We start from the raw sequence: 20,945 nt of genomic DNA on the forward strand, positions 1-20,945 counted from the left end.
GGCCTCATCTCCTAGGCTATCTATATCCATCTGTAAACTCTTTATCTCCTCTTCACTGCCTGCATTCTCTCCTATTTTAGTATAATCTGCAAATTGTGTTATGTTACACTCTGTCCCTGCTTGCAGATTTATATAGATTGTAAACAATAAGTCCGAGGACTTACCCTAGCGGCACCCCGCTAGTTACTGCTCGCCAGCCAGAGAGGGACCCATTTATCCTGAACCCCTACTTTCTGTCAGTCAGCCAATTCTCAATTTAATCTAGTACTCTATCCCCAATCCCCTGCGGTCTCACCTTTTGGATCAATCTTTTATGCAGCACCTTGTCAAACACCTTCTACAAGTCTGGATATACCACATCCACAGGTTCTCCATTATTAGAGTCATACAGATACATACATTTATGCACATACACACTGACGTACACACTCCAGCAGAAGACGCTGATTGCAATTAGGAGCAAGAATTCCGTCCATGTTCCCTTTGCCAGCCTGCAAACGCACGCAATTAAATTTAAAGTGTTGATTTTTACAGCAAAGCTACAATGCAACACTGCTTATTTCTGAAGTAATAATATTGCAGGAATATTCAGCACTGGTATTTGGGAGAATATTTGGGGAAAAACATTACCGTCTCAGCTCTATTTATTCTGGAACCTTCACTTCCAGCATTTTAAATTTGATCCACTAAATGTTCAACTTCTGATGCTCCGCATTGCCTGGTCTGTCTCAGCAATCTCTGCCTTGTAACAGAAAGTCTTTCACGATTCAACTTCATAAATCAGTCAGAAATGCTTGAAGGTTCCTGTCTGTTTATTTGTGGTATGAGCGCAACTTCCTGCAGACTGTAAACAAATTCAGAGCTACATTCCGCAACTTGTTCTAAAATGGGACAGTTTTCAAAATAAATCAAGTGAGAGTCCCACAGATGAAAGTAAACATTTATAGCAAACTGACTGTGGCTTGAAATGTTTTAAAGGAATAGATGAACAGACGTTTACAAATTTGAAGATGAACTTATTGCAATAGAAGGATTCCTTTCAAAAAAAAAATAGGAAGTTCTTTTGAGTGTTTACACTGCAGGGTGGAAGTTGACCATCGTTAATGTCCATTTTCCAATTGGAAAGTGTTGGCAAAAAGGATCACTTTCAGGAGTGCAAGATTTCACCCTCGATGTGCCTGCATTATTGGCGCTTCTGGATCAGTAACGGTAGCCTTTCCCAGTGACCAGGAAACCCAACCTTCAGCCCATTACAGGTGCAAGTGAGGTCAACTTGTTGAACTTGGTCAACGAGTGACCGAGCAGCTGCTGAGCCTTCTCTGCTTGGGACACTTTGATAATCCCCTGCGGCTGCCAAAAAAAAGTCAGCAATTTGAAAATATTGTTTCTGTGAGGCCAGGATGAGCAGTTATCAACTCCACAGCTCTGTCGATCATCCTCCCATCAGTTGCTTTGTGCAACTGAACAAATGCCGGGATGGGAATTCACTGCCATGTTCATCGATTCATAGATTCATAGAATTGACAGTGCAGAAGGAGGCCATTCAGCCCATCGAGTCTGCACCGGCTCTTGGAAAGAGCACTCTACTTACATAGAACATACAGCGCAGAAGGAGGCTATTCGGCCCATCGAGTCTGCACTGGCTCTTGGAAAGAGCACCCCACTTAAGCCCATGCCTCCACCCTATCCTAGTAACCACAACTCACCTTTTTTTTGGACACTAATTTATCATGGCCACTTCATCTAACCTGCACACCTTTGGAATGTGGAAGGAAACCGGAGCACCCGGAGGAAACCCACGCAGACACGGGGGGGAACGTGCAGACTCCGCACAGACACTGACCCAAGCTGGGAATCGAACCTGGGACCCTGGAACTGTGAAACAACTGTGCTAACCACTGTGCTACCGTGGTGCCCTACATGTTGTTTGTAGGGCTTCCAAACATCAGCCAGAACGACTGCTTTATTTTTATCAGACTCTTTCTTTCGAAACAAGATGCCTTCGATCATTTGCACAACGCAACAGAAGTTCTTTTAGAGCCAGTCAATTCTTCCAGTTCGATCACTGAAAACTGATTAAATTGACTTTTCTTCTAAATCTTCATAGAGTATTGTTGAGAATACTGTTGTTGATCAACAATGTTGAACTACATGCCTTAATGTTTTTGTTGAACGAGACTGGTTCATTTTTTATTTGAGTTGTGAGACTAACAGAAATAATATCCTTTTTCACCCATGAGATGTGTGTGTCATTGGCTAGGCCAGCATTTATTGCCCACCCCAAATTACCTTGAGAAGGTGGTGGTTGTGACAATATGTGTATTGTAAAAATAATGAAGGGTTAACAATTTACTGTAACTACATCCAACCACTAGATAGCGATCAAGGGCATACACATGGACCACGTGATAATCTTGATTCGGGGAGAAGGTTGTTCGGCGAGATAGAGAATAGTCGTGTTATCAGGAGCTCTGTAGTTAGAATCATAGTTTTTGTAAATCTGTTATTTTTTATATCTTAGCAAGCAAGTCGAATCTATTTATTTGTAGTGTAAGTAAATTAGCTTTGTTCAAAACTTAGCTTGATGTACTTAGCTTGATGTTGTTTGCGAGGCACTACACTTCGGAGCCACCCTCATTCAGAAAGCAAAGAACATCACATGGTATGGTATGTGATGTTCTTTGCTTTCTGAGTGAGGATGTCTTCAACGTGTGGTGTCCCACAAAGAACATCAAGGTAAGTTTTGAACAAAGCAAATTTATTCACACAACTAAATAGCTTCGACTTGCTTGCTAAGATATAAAAAATAACAGATTTACGAAAATTATGATTCTAACTACTCCTGATAACATGGCTATTCTCTATGTCGCTAACAACCTTCTCCCCAAATCAAGAGTATCACGTGATCCACTTGTATGCTCTTGATCTCCATTTAGTAGTTGGATGTAGTTATAGTAAATTGTTAACCCTTCATTATTCTTACAATAGACATATTGTCACAGTGGTGAGGTGGCCTCTTGAACTACTGCCATCCATGTGATACAAGTATCCCCATAGTGCTGGTGAGGGAGTGCCAGGATTTTAACCCAGGCACAGTGAAAGCAAGCCGATATAATTCCAACTCCGATTGGCGTGTTATTTGGAGGTGAAATTGCAGGATGTGATGTTCCCATGTACCTGCTCTCATTGTTTTCCCAGGTGGTAGAGGTTGCAGGTCTGAAAGGTGCTTGTTGAAGGAGCCTTGGTGAGTTGATGTGGTGCATCTTGCATGTGGTACACACTGCTAATATTGTGCATCAGTGTTGGAGAAAGTGGTGGATGGGGTGCCGATCAAGAGTGCTGCTTTGTCCTGGCTTCTTGAGTGTTGTTGGAGCTCCACTCATCCAGTCAAGTGGAGAGCATTCTATCACACTCCTGACTTGTGCTTTGTAGATGGTGAACAGGGAGTCAAGAGATAAGTCGGTCGCCATTGAATTGCAGATTATTGCTGAGCAAGTTCTACTTAATAGCACTTTTGAAGACCCTTTCCATCATTTTTTGATGATTGAGAAGAGATTGATGGAGTGCTAATTGGCCGAAGTGGATTTGTCTTGTTTAATGTGGACCAGCCATTTCTAATTTTCTACATTTTTGGGGAGATACCAGTGTTATAACTGTACTCAATCAGATTGGCAAGGGATGTGGCTAGTTCTGGAGGACAAGTCTTCAGCTATAAGGCCAGGATGTTGTGAGGGCTAATATATTTTATCCTATGAAATCCCTGTTTGAAAAATAGATCTTTTGAATTAGTTCTGGTTTGGCAAGTTCCTATTCCAAAAATCCTCACCATAAAATTATCCACCACCATTGTTAATCCCTCAGTGTGGATATTGCAACAATGCATATAACATGACGTTTGTTCCGCCACAATGTCAAGGGAAGATTTCCTATTATAGAACAAGATCAAACGTTCTGGAATAATGCTCGAGCTCCCTCTTGTTGTGAGTCCATGAGGTGAATTCTTGTTCATTCATTTCTTGTTGATCGTCATTCTATATTGTTGTGCTTATTCACACGCTAATCTGCTGGTAAACTTCAGTTAGCCCCAAATGGAATCTATTGCGTTAAAAGTTTAAATGTTAGCTGTTCTTATCTCATCCACTGGGTGGAGCACCACACCATGGGAGAGGGAGAGGCTGCTTCATGCTTCTGCCTCCTAATGGCTGAACGCAGAACAGCAAGTTTTCTTTGCTGTCCAACCCTTATTGGACAAGGAAGCGTTGAAAAATAAATAGAGATGGGGTAAAACAAAATCATAATCTTACTGGTGTATTGGATGCAATGAATCCTTTTCACAGTTTCTCCTTTCACTTTTAGTAACCCAGGCTGCTTCCAAACCACTAACCTACAAACATCTGAGAGCTCTGGGTCCCTGCAACACTGGGGTCTTATTCATCCTGCCCTTCCTTCGGCCCATCGTTGGTGGTCCTGCCTTCATCCGTTTAGGCCCTACGCTCTAGAATTCTTTCTTTACAGTTTCCACCTCTCTCCATTAGGTTCTTCCTTAAAACCTACGTGTTTGAATAAGCTTTTGATCACCTGTCTTAATTTCTCCTTCTTTGTCCCAGTGCCAATGTTTGTTTGACTACGCACCCGTGAAGTGCCCTGGGATGTTTTACTGGACTAAAGGCGCTATATAAATGGAAGTTGATGTTGTTGTAGGTAGCTTCCCAGCAACCCCTTGCTCAAGCTGCGCATCGCGACAGACATGCCAGCCGTTTGAGGTGACTGGTCGCTTGAAAATCCCTCATAAGAAGCCTTCCTTCCACCTTCATGGCCCGGGAAGGAGGGGGATTGCGGAAATGAATGAAAACAATCTTCGCTTGGACCTTTTAATACAGTGAAATTTCTCCTCAAGAACAAGTTCTGTCATCCGATTAGATAAGGACTGATCTGGAGCTCAACTTCATCCACCCTCCTTGGGTTCTTATAACCTAGCAGTCTTAGCTTGGACGTTTTCGAGCAATGAGCTCTGGATTTTCACTACCCCTTTGTGCAAAGAATGCTTTTGGACATCGCACCAACATGATCTGGCCACCAGTTCAAGGTTATGCTCTCTTCCCTGCATGCTTATCAGAAGAACGGATTTCTCTCTATCAACAACAACAATGTGTAGTTGTGTGGCGATAATGTAATAAACATTGCAGCGCTTTGCAGGCGAATCATAAAAGAAAATGTGGACCGAGCTAATGTTCTTGTCAGATGGCCTGATTTATATAACAAGAACACTTGTAGCTAAAGCTATAAACAATTTATTAACGTTAACTGTGGGTGGAATAAGATGAATAACAGTAAGACCAAGCACAAGCAACATCTCTCCAGTTTCCTCCAGCCAGTCTGTGGGGTCAGCTGACTCTAACATTCACATATATACTAGTGAGACTCCTAGTGGTCTGTTGGTGAAGTACAACACAACCATGATATCACTACATGAGCCATGCCAGAAATTATGAAGTCAGATGACCCAATGCAAGGTGGGTTTTAAGAAACAAATTAAAGGAGGAAAGAAAGAGGAAGAGATGGAGAGGTGTAGGTAGGGAATTCCAGAGCTGAGGCCGAGGCATATCTACCCTAATAAATCTTTTAATAAGGCACAGTGGTTAGCACTGTTGCCTCATAGCGCCAGGGACATGGATTTAATTCTGGCCTTGGATGACTTTGCGGAGTCTGCACATCCTCCTGTGTCTGTGTGGGTTTCCTCCCACAGTCCAAAGATGATGCGATTACGTGGATTGGCCATGATAAATTGCCAATTAGTGTCCAAAGATATGCAGGTTAGATGGGATTATGTGGATAGGGCAGATAGGGCGGGAGAGTAGGCCAAGGCAGGGTGCTCTTTCAGACGTTCGGTGCAGACTCTATGGGCAAAATGGCCCCCTTGTGCACTGTAGCAATTCTATGGTTCTTAATCCTTCATTTGATCACCCCTGATCTTCTATATTCAAGGGAATACAAGGCTCATCAATGCAATCTGTGCTCATAACTTATTTAACTAGTTTAAAGCTGGTGTGAGTTTGTTAACATTGAAGTGTAATCACTTCACATTTACATTGAAGTGTGTAGAACTGAATGCTCTACTCCAAATGGGCCTAAGCAGAACTCCATACAGTTGTAGCATAACTTGCCCTTTCGTTTTTGAAGGGGACTTTGAAGAGGCTTCTGAAGATAGAAAGAGACAGAGGGCTTGAGGAAGGGAAACCCAGAGTTTAAGGGAATGACATGTCAAAACCTTTGCCATTATTTCAGCTATGAAGAGAGGCTGTTTAGGCTGGGTTGTTTTCCTTCGAGCAGAGAAGGCTGAGGGGGATCTGATTGAGGAGTACAGAATGTTGAAGGGCTTAGATAGCGCAGATAGATTCAGACAAAAACCTTTTTCACCCAGAGGGTGGTGGGAATCAGCAACTCACTGCCTGAAAGGGTGGTAAAGGCGGGAACCCTCACAACATTTCAGAAGCATTCAGATGAGCACTTGAAACGCCAGAGCCGACAAGGCTATGGAACAAGTGTTGGAAAATGGGATCAGCACAGATCAGTGCTTGATGGCCAGCACAGACATGATGGACCGAAGGGCCTCTTTCTGTGGTGTCAAACTCTGTGACTACGATTAACGATGGAATAAAGTGCCAAGATATCAGTGAGTGGAATGAAGAACGCAGCTGATATGAAGCACAGTCAAAGGTTATCGAGGTTGGCTGATGAAAGGCCCTGTAGAGATTGTGGACAAGGAGGTGAAAAACACACATCCTGAGCCTTGGGTAGGGAGCCTCGTTCAGTCAGCCCATGCTGAAGAGACAGGCAGTAAGAAGAACATGCGACAGAAAGTCCCGGAGGAGTAATTGTTTGTCAACTAACAATGACGTCCGGCCTCTTTGTATGCTCAGTGAAAGATTCAGATAGCAAGGTGCCAATAATAGAAAAGTCAGCTTCCTCTTCTGTACACTCCTCATTTTTCATATCTGAATATGTCGCAGGTGGCCCTGCTTCTGTCAACCAATAATTTGCAGACCTTGAACTCAACTGGATGGTTAATAAAAATAAACTTAAATTGAATTTTTTTTTAAATTGAAGGTCTTTCAAACATGGCACTCATCTGTAAAAGAGTTGTTAGACCTTAGTAAAAATATATCTTTATACTGTGGAACCTTCTGCTGCAGGGAATAGCTGAGGAGTCAGACCGACCTTCAGGCGGAGACCTGAAGACGAAGAATAGTTGAGACAAAGATCATGTTGTGTTTCACATGACAAGTGGAGAATATGTGAAGCAGAGACGAATGGGAAGAGGACAGGACATTCTGGCTAATCTGAGATTGTACAAGCAGTAAAGTAAGGCAGTCTGAATAGTCCCAGGTGACAGTAGGCTGCTCTCCCCTTTGAGGGCCAGAGCTGACTGGTGGAGATTTAACCTAAGGATCAGCACACCTCAGGAGAGGGGCAAGGTTGAGAAGGCAGGGCCTTCATAAATAACCTCAAACAGAGCTGTGGCAAAGACATAATTAGCCTCACGTGACAAAACAAAAATATATAAGCATAGCTAAATTTGATAGATTTGAAAAATGTGTGCGGGATTGAAATGGAGCGGCACGATGGTACAATGGGTAGCAACCACTGCCTCGCATTGCAGGGACCCGGGTTCAATTCCTGTCTTGGGTATTCTAAAATTAAAAAAAGGATTCATGCCTAACATTCATACCCTCGTCTCACCCTCACATACATAGCAGGGTTGCAAGTCACACGCCCTCTTATCACAGCTTGCACACACTGCCAGCTATTCAGCTGTGCCGGGTAAATCACCAAACACATTGAACCACACCCACTGACACATTTCCCTCTCTTTCGGAGGACAAGGTGCTGCACAACAAGAGATAGCGAGGGCTAACCAGCTGCATGTCATAACTCAATGGTGAAGGGGACTGAGGACTCCGGCACCAAAATTGCAGAGGGCTTCAATCCCATCCTTTCCAGCATGGAAATACTAGCCAACTCCATTAGTTTGTGGGCCCAAGTATGATGCAGCATTTAATGGCCACTTTCTCAATTTCCATTTCAGCACAAGGAGAAGCCACTCAGCATCTGAGTGCTGCGGTGAAAGCTTAGACTTCAGATATACAAGGTCAGTTTGTTACCATGCTAGTTTTGGCTACTGCTATCATGGCTGCAGATTGAAGAAAGGAATTTGCAGGGTATCCCAGCCGTCAACCAATCTGTCTAACAGATTACTAGGATTGCTGAGGATTTCCATTCTAGGGGATTGGCAGTGCGTCCACAAAGCAGAAACCTGCTGTCCTCCCTCAGGATGGTAGCACTCACTCCCACCACCGCCGGTCCGCCAGTGCCCTTGCTGTTTTACGGTATCAGTTAGCTTCTTCCTCAACATACAATTATTGGAGCTAACACCCTTGACTTTCAGCAGCATTACTGTCACAGAATCTCCCACCATCAACATCCTGGAGGTTATCCTTGATCAGGAACTTAACTGGACCAGCCAGCTAAAAGTGGCTCGGGATTTTGTAGCGAGTAACTCACCTCCTGACTCCACAAAGCCTGCCACCCATCTCCAATGCAAACGTCAGGAGTATGTAGGAATACTCTCCACTTGCCTGGATGAGTGCATCTCTTTTTTTTAATAAATGTTTTTTTATTGGGTTTTTGAACTAGGTATAATTACCGTTATGTACACAAGATAAGAAACATATATAAGAAAAGGGCACACCCCAACATACCAAAGAGAAGAAAATAGTACATAGTAAAAAAATAAAAAATGAAATAGAATAAGTGGTAGGGTATTGTGCACCAGCTCGACAGCGGCAGCTCTGTACACCTGGCAAGATTATTTACACCACATAAGTAGGCGACTGTTTGCGGGGGAAGGGGGGGGGGGGGGGGGGGGTGGGGATTGGGGAGGCAAATATACATTTGGGTGCCGGGGAGATAATTACAGTGTGCGATACTTGGCTGTGTTTCGTGTTGTTGTCGCCTGCTTCTCCCAGATGGGTCTCGCTGCCGTCTCGTGCTCACCTCCGCTTCTGCTGCTCCTCCCGTCCTCTGTCTTTATATTCCTCGCTCCCCGCTCCTGGAGATGTCATGCACGTTTTTGTATCCAGTGTCTTCCTTCCGGCTCCCATTTCCCTGCCCCCGCACCTCGCTGGTGATGAGTGCATCTCTAACAATGCCCAAGAACCTCAACACTATTCAGTCCAAAGCAGCCCAGGCACCCCATTCACTATCTTAGACATTCATTGTCTTCACCACTGATAGACAGTGGCAGCAGTGTGTAGCATCTACAAGATGCACTGTGGCAACTTGCCAAGGCTTCTGCAACAGGACTTTCCAAACCAGTGACCACTACTGCCAAGAAGGACAAAGATACAGATGAATGGGAACTTTGCCCGTAAGCTCCGTTCAAGCCACACACCATCCTGACTTGGAATTATATCTCTGTTCTTTCACTGTTGTTGGGTCAGAACTCTGGAACTGCTTTCCTAAAAGCACTCTGGGTTGTAGTGGTTAAGGAAGGCTGCAATATTCCGCATGGGACCTATGGGATGGGAATACTTATCCTGCCCGTGTTCCTTGTGGAGAACGACCTCCCACACTAGGGGCAGGGTATCTCAATTAACTAATGTACAAAATGTTGGCCAGTAACCGCCCAGAACAGGAACCCGGTAGGGATCTACCGGATAGTGTACATATCATTTGTGTAAATAAAACTTTGGGCGGGATTCTCCGACCCCCCGCCGGGTCGGAGAATTGCCGGGGGCCGGCATGAATCCCCCGCCCCACCGGGTAGGGGAGAATGCCGCCCCATGTTTCTTATTTTAGCGGTGTGGACTCCCCGTGTCATTATTAAATAGGCAGCTCGCCACTTTAAGGGAAAGTCAGGATGGGTAATTAATGGAGGTCTTGCCAGTGACATCCACAGCCCCTGAATTAATTTTTAAAACCTATGAGATATAACCTTGAAACACAATAATCCCAGAATTCCATCAGACTGGTTTCAATGGGCTTGCGTATCAGTTTGGGAAACTGAGGTAAAATCTTTGGTTCTATTAGACCCCCTAGCATATTGATTGGTCTTCATAATGAAGTGGTGCCAAGTGCAAGTGGAATCGGCAGAGAAGAGGCTACTGTCTTTCAGAATGTCAACACCTCTGTGGTGAGAAACTATTGTGCATACTCGAACCGGTTCCCCTCATTCAGTAGGTAGCAGAGCAGACAACCATTATATAAAGACCCATCAGAGATATTGTAGCATCAGAATGGTAATGAGAGTCCACATCCCTGATATAAAAGTACATTTCTACGTGAGGAAACCACTGTAAGCTCTTCTCCAAGCCATACATCATCTTGATTTGGAATTATATCTCAGTCGGTCAACATTCTGGAACTGCCATTTGGATGTACTTGGATGTGTAATTGTAGAGTGTGCATGAGTTTGTCGTCTTGTTTCATTCTTTCGTGGGATTAGGGCATTGCTGACTGGGCCAGCGTCTTATTGCTCATCTTTAATTACCCTAGAGGGGTCATTCTGAGAGTCAACCACATTGCTGTAGATCTGGAGTCACATATAGGCCAGACCAGGTAAGGGTGGCAGAATACCTTCCCTAAAGGGAATTCAATTGACAATGGTCTCATGGTTAACTTTTAAGTCCAGATGTTTTTATTGAATTCAGATTGCACTATCTGCTATGATGGGATTCAAACCCGCGTCCCCAGAGCATTACCCTGGGTCTCTGCATTATTAGTCTAGTGACAGTACCACTACACCAAAGCCTCAAATGGGAGCGGTACATCTCCTTTACTTGGAAGCGCTATTTCAGTGCTGTAGTTGGCAGATGTTGTACCATGCTGTGAGGATACCACTCTCATTGCCCAAAGGCAGCTTGTCAGCCACATTGCCATTTCCTACAGAACATGAAGCGGAGGTTTATATTAGCACCTGGCAGAAACCACTCCACAAACGTTCTGTGAAATTCAATGCAGATGTCATACATCAACTGTTTTCTTATGTTTGGTGAATCTAAAGGGTGCAACTTCCACATCAGAACAAGCATCGTAACCAGTCATCCCGTGTAAAAGTCACAGGTACTGCCCTCGAGGTATTTTTATATTGTCAGAGTCCTGTGTTCATATCATCGTGACCTTTAAGCACAGGTTTTGCCAGAGAGATGATTTGTTTCTCAGCTGCTCAGCTTGGTGAGTCCAGCAATTCTACATTTGGATTCCAGCCTGCTGTTTCAGTCCCATGCGTGGAGAAACAAATAGGGGCCGTGTCATTTCCGCGTTTCGAGCTTATTTCATTGCTTGCCCATGTAATCTACATACAAACATATGAAATAGGAGCAGAAGTAGGCCATTCGGCCCCGTGAGCCTGCCCCACCAGTCAATAAGATCATGGCTGATCTGGTTGTGTCTCGAGTTCCGCATTCCCCATCTACTCCCCCAATAACCTTCATTTCCCTTGCCTCACAAGAATTCATCTCCATCCACCTTAAAATATTCAGAAACCCCACCTCCACCATCTTCTCAGGCTGAGTGTTGCGGAGGAGCACAACCTCTTGAGAGAAAACATTTCCCACAGCGAGTCGGAGAATTGCCGGGGGGTGGTGGGGTGTGAAACCCGCGACGCGGCTCTGACGACAGGTCGCCGATTCTCCGGCGGTCGCTGCAAAGCTGGTCAGGGGGCCGCTCAACGCGGCCCCCCGGCGTTTCTCTGCGCTCAAGAGGCCAAGTGCCTGCTGAGTTCGGCCGAGTCCCGCCGGCATCTGTAGCCACCTAAGATGGACACTGGGCTAACAAAATGGAGAACTGCTAAGACTGTAGGGAGAAAACAGTTTAGCCAGGACAAGCAGTCTGCAAAGGCTAATTAGCATTCTGCACGTAGCAAAACTGGTTTATGGCCAGGTGGAAGATCTCAACCAAAGGTGTAAATAGCAAAACGCTTTGCATAGTAATGAGGCAATCCAGATCTGGGCACACACAATAGCAACATTTGGGTTTGAATGGATACTTTGAGTGGACGCCCAGACGAAACGGCACCAAAAGTATCCATCACAAAAGACCCTAGAGACCGCCTCACCCATCGAGAAGAGACCCTCAGATTGGGGGATTTGTAAGACATCGATTGGGAAATGATCCAATCGATACATGGCAGGTAAAGGCCCGCCCCGAAAAGGCACGGACATTGAGGGCCCTATAAAGATAGACCCCGCACATGGTTCTGTCTGTTTTGTGCTCCGGCTTGGACTGCTGTTTTGACTCCGGCCCAGATCTGCTGTTGTATCCTGACTCCGACTCCAGCCGTTGATCCTGTCTCCCATCACCAGCCGTTGAGCACCAGCCATCGTTCAGTAAGTGCCAAAACGACGCTCGCTACGTGAACCCGGCATTACTTATACAGTATTCGACTATTAACGAACAGAAGGTGCAGCCCAGAAAGGAACAAAGGCCTTGTCCCCTGACCTTGCTGGTTCCTACTTAGATAAGTATTTAGTCGTTTAATAGTAGAAATAAGTATTAGTCTTTAGCGTGTGCATGCGTATTTATTATATTTGTATAATAAATATTGATCGTTTGAACTTACTGATCGGTGTATAGTTTTATTATTTTGAACCTGACCTTGAAATACTTGTGAGGTGTCTATATACGGCACCTGGCGACTCCGAGCTGAAAATACACACACAGAGCTGTAGCAGTGTTAAGCACACGGCCTTTAAACAGAGGCGTGTTAATACACTCCAATAAACGCGTAATACACTCAAGTAAAACGTGCAACACATCGTTCGCGTGTGGTCCTACCCGGCGGGACATTGCCATTCATGCTACGGGGGTTGCGCCGCCCATGCTGCCACCCATATCGGCAGCTGGAACTGCGTGAGGCGCTCCGTGCCATGCTGGCCCCCTGTGCGGCGCAGGATCTCTGCTCCTAAGGGCCTGATGATGCCGTCGTAAAACGCTCCAGCGGTTACGACGGTGTCAACACTTAGCCCCTTTATCGGAGAATCCCGCCGCCAATTTTAAAACAGTGCCCCCTAGTTCTAGATAAACCCACAAAAGGAAACATTTGTTACATGTCCACCTTGTCAAGACTGTTCAGGGTTTGATGCACTTCAATCAAGTCATCCCTCACTCTTCTAAACTCCAGCTGAAACAAGTCCAATCTGCCCAACCTAGACTCATAAGATAAATCGTTCATTTCAGTGATCAATCTAGTAAACTTCCTTTGAACCTTCCGCAACACGTTAACATCCTGAAATAAGGAGACCAAGACTGCACACAAAATTGGAGATGTGGTCTCACCACTGCCCTGTATAACCAATGTACTGATCCCCGGACCTGGAATACCTGACCGTGAAGTGCCGCCCATACTATCTTTCACGTGAGTTCACTTCAATGTGAGTGGGCGACTGTGTGCCAAAGAAAGCGGTACGTACATTCCCCAACCGGAAACCATGGCTCAATCGCGAGATTGACTCCCCACTGAAGGACAGGTCTGAGGCGTTCACGTCAGACGACCCTGACCTATAGAAGAAATCCAGGTACGACCTCCGCAAAGCCATCCGAGATGCCAAGAGAGAATATCAAACCAAGCTAGAGTCATATACAGACTCTCGGCGGTTGTGACAAAGACTAAACAACATAACGGGCTACAAAGCGAAGCCGAGTAGTATCTCCGGCAGCAGCGCACCCCTCCCTGATGAACTTAATGCATTCTATGCTCAGTTTGAGCAGGAAACCAACAATCCGCTGTCAAGTGCCCCAGCAGCCCATAACCCACCCATACCCACCACCACAGCTTCCGAAGTCAGATCGGCCTTCCTGAAAGTGAACCCTCAGAAGGCGACAGGCCCAGATGGGATCCCTGGTCGTGACATCAGAGCCTGCACGGACCAGCTGTCAGAGGTGTTCGTGGACGTCTTTAACTGCCCCTACTCCACTCTGAGGTCCCCACCTGTTCAAGAAGACCACCATCATACCGGTACCAAAGAAGAACCAGGCACCATGCCTCAATGACTACCGTCCGGTGGCCCTGACTTCAGCCGTAATGAAGTGCCTCGAGAGGTTGGTCATGAAGCGCATCACCTCCACACTCCCAGAACGCCTTGATCCATTGCAATTCGCATGTCGCAACCTGTCCACAGCAGATGCCATTTCCTTGGCCCTACACTCATCCCTAGAGCATCTCGACAATAAGGACTCCTACATCAGACTTCTATTCATTGACTACAGCTCCGCCTTCAACACCATAATCCCAGTCAAGCTCATATCAAAGCTCCAAAACCTAGGTCTTGGCTTCCCACTCTGCAACTGGATCCTCGATTTTCTGACCCACAGACCACAATCAGTAAGAATGAACAACAACACCTCCTCCACAATAGTCCTCAATACCGGGGCCCTGCAAGGCTGCATACTTCGCCCCTACTCTACTCCCTGTACACACACGACTGCGTGGCAAAATTTGGTTCCAACTCCACCTACAAGTTTGCTGACGATACGACCATCGTGGACCAGATCTCGAATAACGACGAGTCAGGATACAGGAGGGAGATAGAGAACCTAGTGGAGTGGTGCAGCGACAACAATCTATCCCTCAATGCTAGCAAAACTGAAGAACTGGTCATTAACTTCAGAAATCAAAGTACTGTACACACCCCTGTCAGCATCAACGGGGCCTAGGTGGAGATGGTTAGCAGTTTCAAATTCCTAGGGGTACACATCTCCAAAGATCTGTTCTGGTCCACCCACTTCGACGCTACCACCAAGAAAGCACAACAGCTCCTATACTTCCTCCGGAAACTAAGGAAATTCAGCATGTCCACATTAACTCTTACCAGCTTTTACAGATGCACCATAGAAAGCATCCTATCTGGCTGCATCACAGCCTGGTATGGCAACTGCTCGGCCCAGGTCCGCAAGAAACTTCAGAGAGTCGTGAACACAGCCCAGTCCATCACACAAACCTGTCTCCCATCCATTGACTCCACCCACACGTCCCGCTGCCTGGGGTAGGCGGGCAGCATAACCAAAGACCCCTCCCACCCGGCTTACTCACTCTTCCAACTTCTTCCATCGGGCAGGAGATACAGATATCTGAGAACAGGCACGAACAGACTCAAAAACAGCTTCTTCCCCACTGTCACCAGACTCCTAAACGACCCTCCTCTTATGGACTGACCTCATTAACTCTACACCCCTGTATGCTTCATCCGATGCCGGTGCTTATGTAGTTACATTGTGTACCTTGTGTTGCCCTATTATGTATTTTCTTTTACTCCTTTTTCTTTCCATTTACTTAATGATCTGTTGAGCTATTCGCAGAAAAATACTTTTCAATGTACCTTGGTACACATGACAAGAAACAAATCCAATCCAATCCAAGTATAAAATCCTTACTTTTACTCTCATAATAAAGAATATAATTCTATTGGTCTTCTTAATCACTGGCTGTACCTGCAGACTATCTTTTTGTGACTCATGTATAAAAACACCTAGATCCCTTTGCACCTCGGAATCCAAAAGCTGTTCTCCATTTATGTAATGCTCTGCTTTTTTGTTGATCCTGCCAAAGAGAACTACTTCACATTTTCTCATATTTTCCATGCCAGATTCAGATACAGAGCCTTTACTCATGTCTTTTTGTTATCTTTGTAAGTCTTGACTGTTGCTGTATTCTTAGATTGTTTCTCTCTGTCCTTTCCTGCCATTCACTGACCCTTATTGTCTATTTTACTATTTTGCTCTCCTGCCTTGACTCTATCTCAGCCTGATCCCTCACTCCCCACTCCTCCACAGCTCGCTAGAGCTAGTCCCAGTATGGTACAGGTGTAGACCGCTCCAAAAGTATGGCCTCCACTTTCCCCAGATGGCAGTGCCCCACAAACCGGAACCCAATTCTCCCACACCAGCCTTTGAGCTATGCATTCAGTTCCCTAATCTAATTTACCCAATGCCAATTTGCATGCTGCTCAGGTAAGAATCCAAATTTCTGCTTCTCAGTTTGGCGCTTGGCTCTTCATACTGACGATGAAGAAACATTTTCCTTGTCCTGTCCAATAATAATCTTCATTGCCACAAGTAGGCTTAAAGTAACACTGCAATGAATTACTGTGAAAAGCCACCAGTTGGCACATTCCTGCGCCTGTTCGGGTACACAGAGGAAGAATTCAGAATATCCAAATTACCTAATAGCACGTCTTTCGGGGTTTGTGGGAGTAAACCGGAGCACCAGGAGGAAACCCATGCAGACACAGGAAGAATGTGCAGACTCCACACAGGACAGTGACCCAAGCTGGGAATTGAACCTGGGACACCGGCACTGTGAAGCAACAGTGCTACTCACTGTGCTACCGTGCAGCCCATCTGGCATTGGTACCTACATGTACCAGACAACTGGATCCTTCCCCTCCCACTGTCAGTTCCACTCCAACCCTGAGTAGATATCTTGAATCCTGGCATTGGAGAGGAAACGCAGCTGCCTCAATTCTCGCTCTTTGCTTTGGAGGACAATATTAATCTCCCTCACTATACTGTCCCTTACTACAAACGTATTCCTGTTTGCGCCCTCCCTTCCCACCTCCTGGTTGATCAGCTTCCTGTACCATGGTGCCATGGCCGGCCTGCTCAGCCACCTCGCAGACCTTGCTTACGTCCACACAGGTTGTGAGCACCTTAAACCTGTTTCACAAATGCAACGTATGAGGGTCCACCAGTACTGCCTATTCCGTCCCTTTTCCTGCCACACTCCTGGTCACATCCTCCAGTCCCTCACTGTTGACCTAAACAGACAACCCTATCCTGATAGGCATGACTGTCTTCTGGAACAAAGTGTTCAGGTTTTTCTCCCCCTCCCTTATGTTATGCAGCATCTGCAGTTCAGCTTCCAGTTCATTAATCCTGATCTGGAATTCCTCTAGCTGCCTACTGTGTTATTCTCTGCTTTGTTTTACCTCAATGGCTTAGATGCCAGTTCACATCAACTTTACCCATTGTCCTGAAAGACTTTGGAGTCTGCAGACCCTCCATGAAGCTTTGACTGGGTATTTATTTTTCAACATTGCTTATTTTTGCTGCTGGAGTGTCGTTTTTTTTTACCACAAGTTTTTTTTACTTTCTTTGAACGTATATTTTTTTCTTTCTCCCTAAACCTGACTATTCTACTTTAGGAACCACTCTTGGTACCATGTGTGAACGCGGTATCATAATATTTCCACTCCTGGGGGCATGTGTTGTTCTCTGCTTCACTTTACCTGGATGGCTTGAATGCGTAGTGTTGAACAAAGGATAACAAGCTGAGTTAATGAACAAAACTAACTTATTAACACTACTAAATAAGATTTGTCCATATTCCTAACGTATGAGGTTACTATATTAAACTATGCTATCTCTCTAACCACAAAACTATGCTATCTCTCTAACTACAGAACTCTCAAATACACAACCGATGTCTTCTATGCCTAACCATCTTCTACCTCTTTTACTCCCCTCTCCTGGATTCTCTCCAGCTCACTCTCTGAGAAATCTAAGAGTCTGTGCAATTTATAGTACTGTCCCTTAGCTCCCTCTAGTGGCTAGTTTTAACATATCATTAACTCTTCACATGCTATACATTTGTATAATGTCACACCTACACTCTCCACAGATATGTTCGCCCTGTATTGTCTTGGTATCCAAAAAGCTCCCATATTCCACATCTGCAACATAACACCTGTCCTGCCATTGTAACTTATGTTATTTCGCTAATTTATTTGAATTATTTTCTTGATTAACTTTTTTAAAATAAATTTAGAGTATCCAATTGTTTTTTTTCCAATTAAGGAGCAATTTAGCGCCTACCCTGGGTTGTGGGAATGAGACCCACGCAGACACGGGGAGAATGTGCAAACTCCACACGGACATGAATGAAATGAAAATCGCTTATTGTCACGAGTAGGCTTCAAATGAAGTTACTGTGAAAAGCCCCTAGTCGCCACATTCCGGCGCCTGTTCGGGGAGGCTGTTACGGGAATCGAACCGTGCTGCTGGCCTGCTTGGTCTGCTTTCAAAGCCAGCGAGTTAGCCTAGTGTGCTAAACAGCCCCCAGAGCCAGGGTCGAACCCGGGTTCTCAGCGTCGTAGACAGCAGTATCTTGATTAACTTAGAGTATTTCTTACGTATGCTACAATTTACTATGCTTCTTAAATGCTAGTACCACTGACAACTAAAAGTTATATGTTTCTTGCCTACGCAGGAATGTATATTCGGTGTTTATTTTAAATACCTTGTTTAAATTTTTCAGCTGCAGTTCTTTTTATTTAAAGATCTACCTAATTTCTGTGTTCTAAGATGCCTATTAACACAGTGTCCCTAACAGTGAGGGCGGGATTTTCCATCCGTTCATGACAGCGGGGATTCTCCAGTCCCACTGGAGTGAATGGAAGATTTGGCTGAGCGCCAAATTCCCCGTGTTCGCTAGCAGCGGCAGCGGGGAGGACTCGCAACAGAGAATCTCAGCATAAGCCCTTCCTGGCCCGTCAGCCTACTATCACCTTGCAAAAGTACAGTTCCGATTCTATTGTAAACCTTAGGAATAGAATAAAGCTTGGCCGCTTAGGAGATGCTCAACAAACTGCTAGCTTCTTCACAGAATCATAGAATGTACAGTGCAGAAGGAGGCCACTCAGCCCATCGAGTCTGCACTGGCCTTGGAAAGAGCACCCTACTTAAGCCCACACCTCCACCCCATCCCCGTAACCCAGTAACACCACCACTTTTCTTCTCTTTAACCAAGCTTCTTTGCTGTGATGTCACTATTTGTCTCATGCTGTTTTCAATCTCCGAACTGCTGCTCTACTCCTGTGTGTCCACATTCCGACCTGGACCTTGATGTTAGTTCAAAGAGCAGAGTAGGAAGATTGCCAAACATTAGGCTATTTCTCAATGGTTTGAATTGTATTTTAAAAATATTACCCACTCTGATTTTGGTTTTCAAGAGCAGATTCAAGAGCTTCCGCCATTTTCTTACCACGAGAGCAAGTTGATCAAAATGGTGTCTCCTCTGGGAATTTCCCTCTACATTTTTGGAAAAAGAACAATGATTTACACTTATATAACACCTTTAATGTAAAAGAAAAAGGTACAAGGCTCGTCACAGGACATTATAAAAACAAAGTAAGATTCCAAGCCACATAAAGCGACAGTGTAAAGGAGAAAGGAAATCTAGAGAGATGTAAGGAAAATATTCCAGAACTTGGAGCCTGGGCAACTGAAGGTGCGGCCAGCAATTGTGAAGTGATCAAAATCAGGGGATGTGCAGGAGGTCAGGATTAGATCAGTGCAGACCTTTTAGAAGGATGTGGGGCAGGAGAAGATCACAGAGATAGGGAGGAGCCAAGCCACGATTTGAATACAAGATTGAGAATTTTATGATCACAGGAAGATAAACATGGGGAGGCCGGACAGTTGGCTTGCACCAGTTGTCATAATATACATCCAGGTATATGGTGGAGTGCAGACAGGCAGTGATTGACACACAGGATGACCAGTGAGCACACAGAACACAGCAGTCAATCACCAGACAGGACACGACCACTATAAAGCCAGAGGGCACCAGTTTTCCCGCTATCTCGGGATCCAGCTTCTGAGACAGACAGAGCTCGTGAGCAGCAGCCAGTGCAAACACCATATGGTAGTCAGTTAGTCTGGTCAGGCTCGCCTCAGCTCTCCAGTCACGTCAGCATAGTGTCAACCCACAGTTAAGCATGTATTATAGTTAGTTGTTCAATAAAATCGTGTTGCATCTCTTCAAGTGTTGGAAGCCTGTCTCTCTCTACACTGCATCAAACGCAGTCCACATCGACCCAGCTTACCCAACACATCACCAGTGATGCTCTGCATTTACCTGCAAGGACTTTCATTCCTGGACCTATAGGGAAGTGTATGTATCTCCACGCACGTGCCTGGAAGGACCAAGATTTGCGAACAGCACTGTGATGAATGTTTCCTTCAGATCTACAGCCAAGTTCGTCTGAAATCACAGGATTGTCATTTGCTGTCAGGCCAATAATTACCCTTCATTTTTGCTTTGGAACCATGTTAGAGTTTTACTGGTGACACTTGTGGCGCTAACAATTGCACTCAAAGACGAGAGACAAGTTCAATCGAGGCTTTATTGCTGTGTGATGCTATTCCTCCGGCTGCAACTGAAGACTAGGGTCTGAGTGACTCACATGCATATTTATACACAAGCTCCCTGTGGGCGGAGCTAGCCGGCAGGGGCTTACTGGAGGAACCTGTATTACAGGTACAGCCATACATCCCCCTACTGCAAGTATGCATATCTACAGTGCTTATCACCACAACACTGATGTAAATCAATCAGATAGCCGTGGATGTGTCAAGAAGGCAATGCCACGTTCTTCCCCTCAGGCAACGGACAGCTGCGTGAGAGGGGCTGTGCAAATTGACAATGTGGGAGGATATCCAAAGCTCCGAGGGTTACCAATTTTTCCATTATATAAGATCACCATCAAAATGATTAGCAAATGCTTCTGCTTTCACAATGTTAAATTGTTGTTGCAATCAGCTATGCAAGCGTGTGTTCACTTCCCATATAGTTGTCATGATGTCTGTTTCCTACTCCTCTTTGTCATATGCCCAATGTATCAAGGAACCTTTGGTGACACAATGGTTAGCACTGCTGCCTCACAGCACCAGTGGCCCTGGTTCGATACTGACCTCGAGTGACTGTCTGCATGGAGCCTGGATGTTCTCCCCGTGGTGTTCCTCTGGGTGCGCTGGTTTCCTCCCACAGTCTGAAGATATGCAGGTGGATTGGCCATACTAAATTTCCCCTTCGTGTTCAAAGCTTAGGCGGTGTTACGCGAATAGAGTGGGGGCATGGGCTTAGGTATGGTGCTCTTTCAGAGGACTAC

The 20,945-nt window shown here is 45.3% G+C and overlaps 1 protein-coding gene across 2 annotated transcripts in view; it reads left to right on the forward strand.

Annotated features, from left to right (window-relative positions):
- The window catches only part of LOC119954536 (glycoprotein-N-acetylgalactosamine 3-beta-galactosyltransferase 1-like), a 73,897-nt gene that overhangs the window by 43,966 nt on the left and 8,986 nt on the right, over positions 1 to 20,945 (forward strand). The window contains exon 4 of one of the 2 annotated variants that reach the window (XM_038779847.1): positions 4,608 to 5,028. The exons of the other annotated variant lie outside the window; for it this stretch is intronic. Within the exon in view, the coding sequence (XP_038635775.1) occupies positions 4,608 to 4,679 (72 nt within the window). The 3' untranslated portion in view covers positions 4,680 to 5,028. Of the gene's footprint in view, positions 1 to 4,607; positions 5,029 to 20,945 lie in introns of those variants that run through there. 2 annotated transcript variants of the gene reach the window in all.

The sequence above is a fragment of the Scyliorhinus canicula genome, chromosome 19 (assembly GCF_902713615.1).
Source record: "Scyliorhinus canicula chromosome 19, sScyCan1.1, whole genome shotgun sequence".
Classification (NCBI taxonomy): domain Eukaryota; kingdom Metazoa; phylum Chordata; class Chondrichthyes; order Carcharhiniformes; family Scyliorhinidae; genus Scyliorhinus; species Scyliorhinus canicula.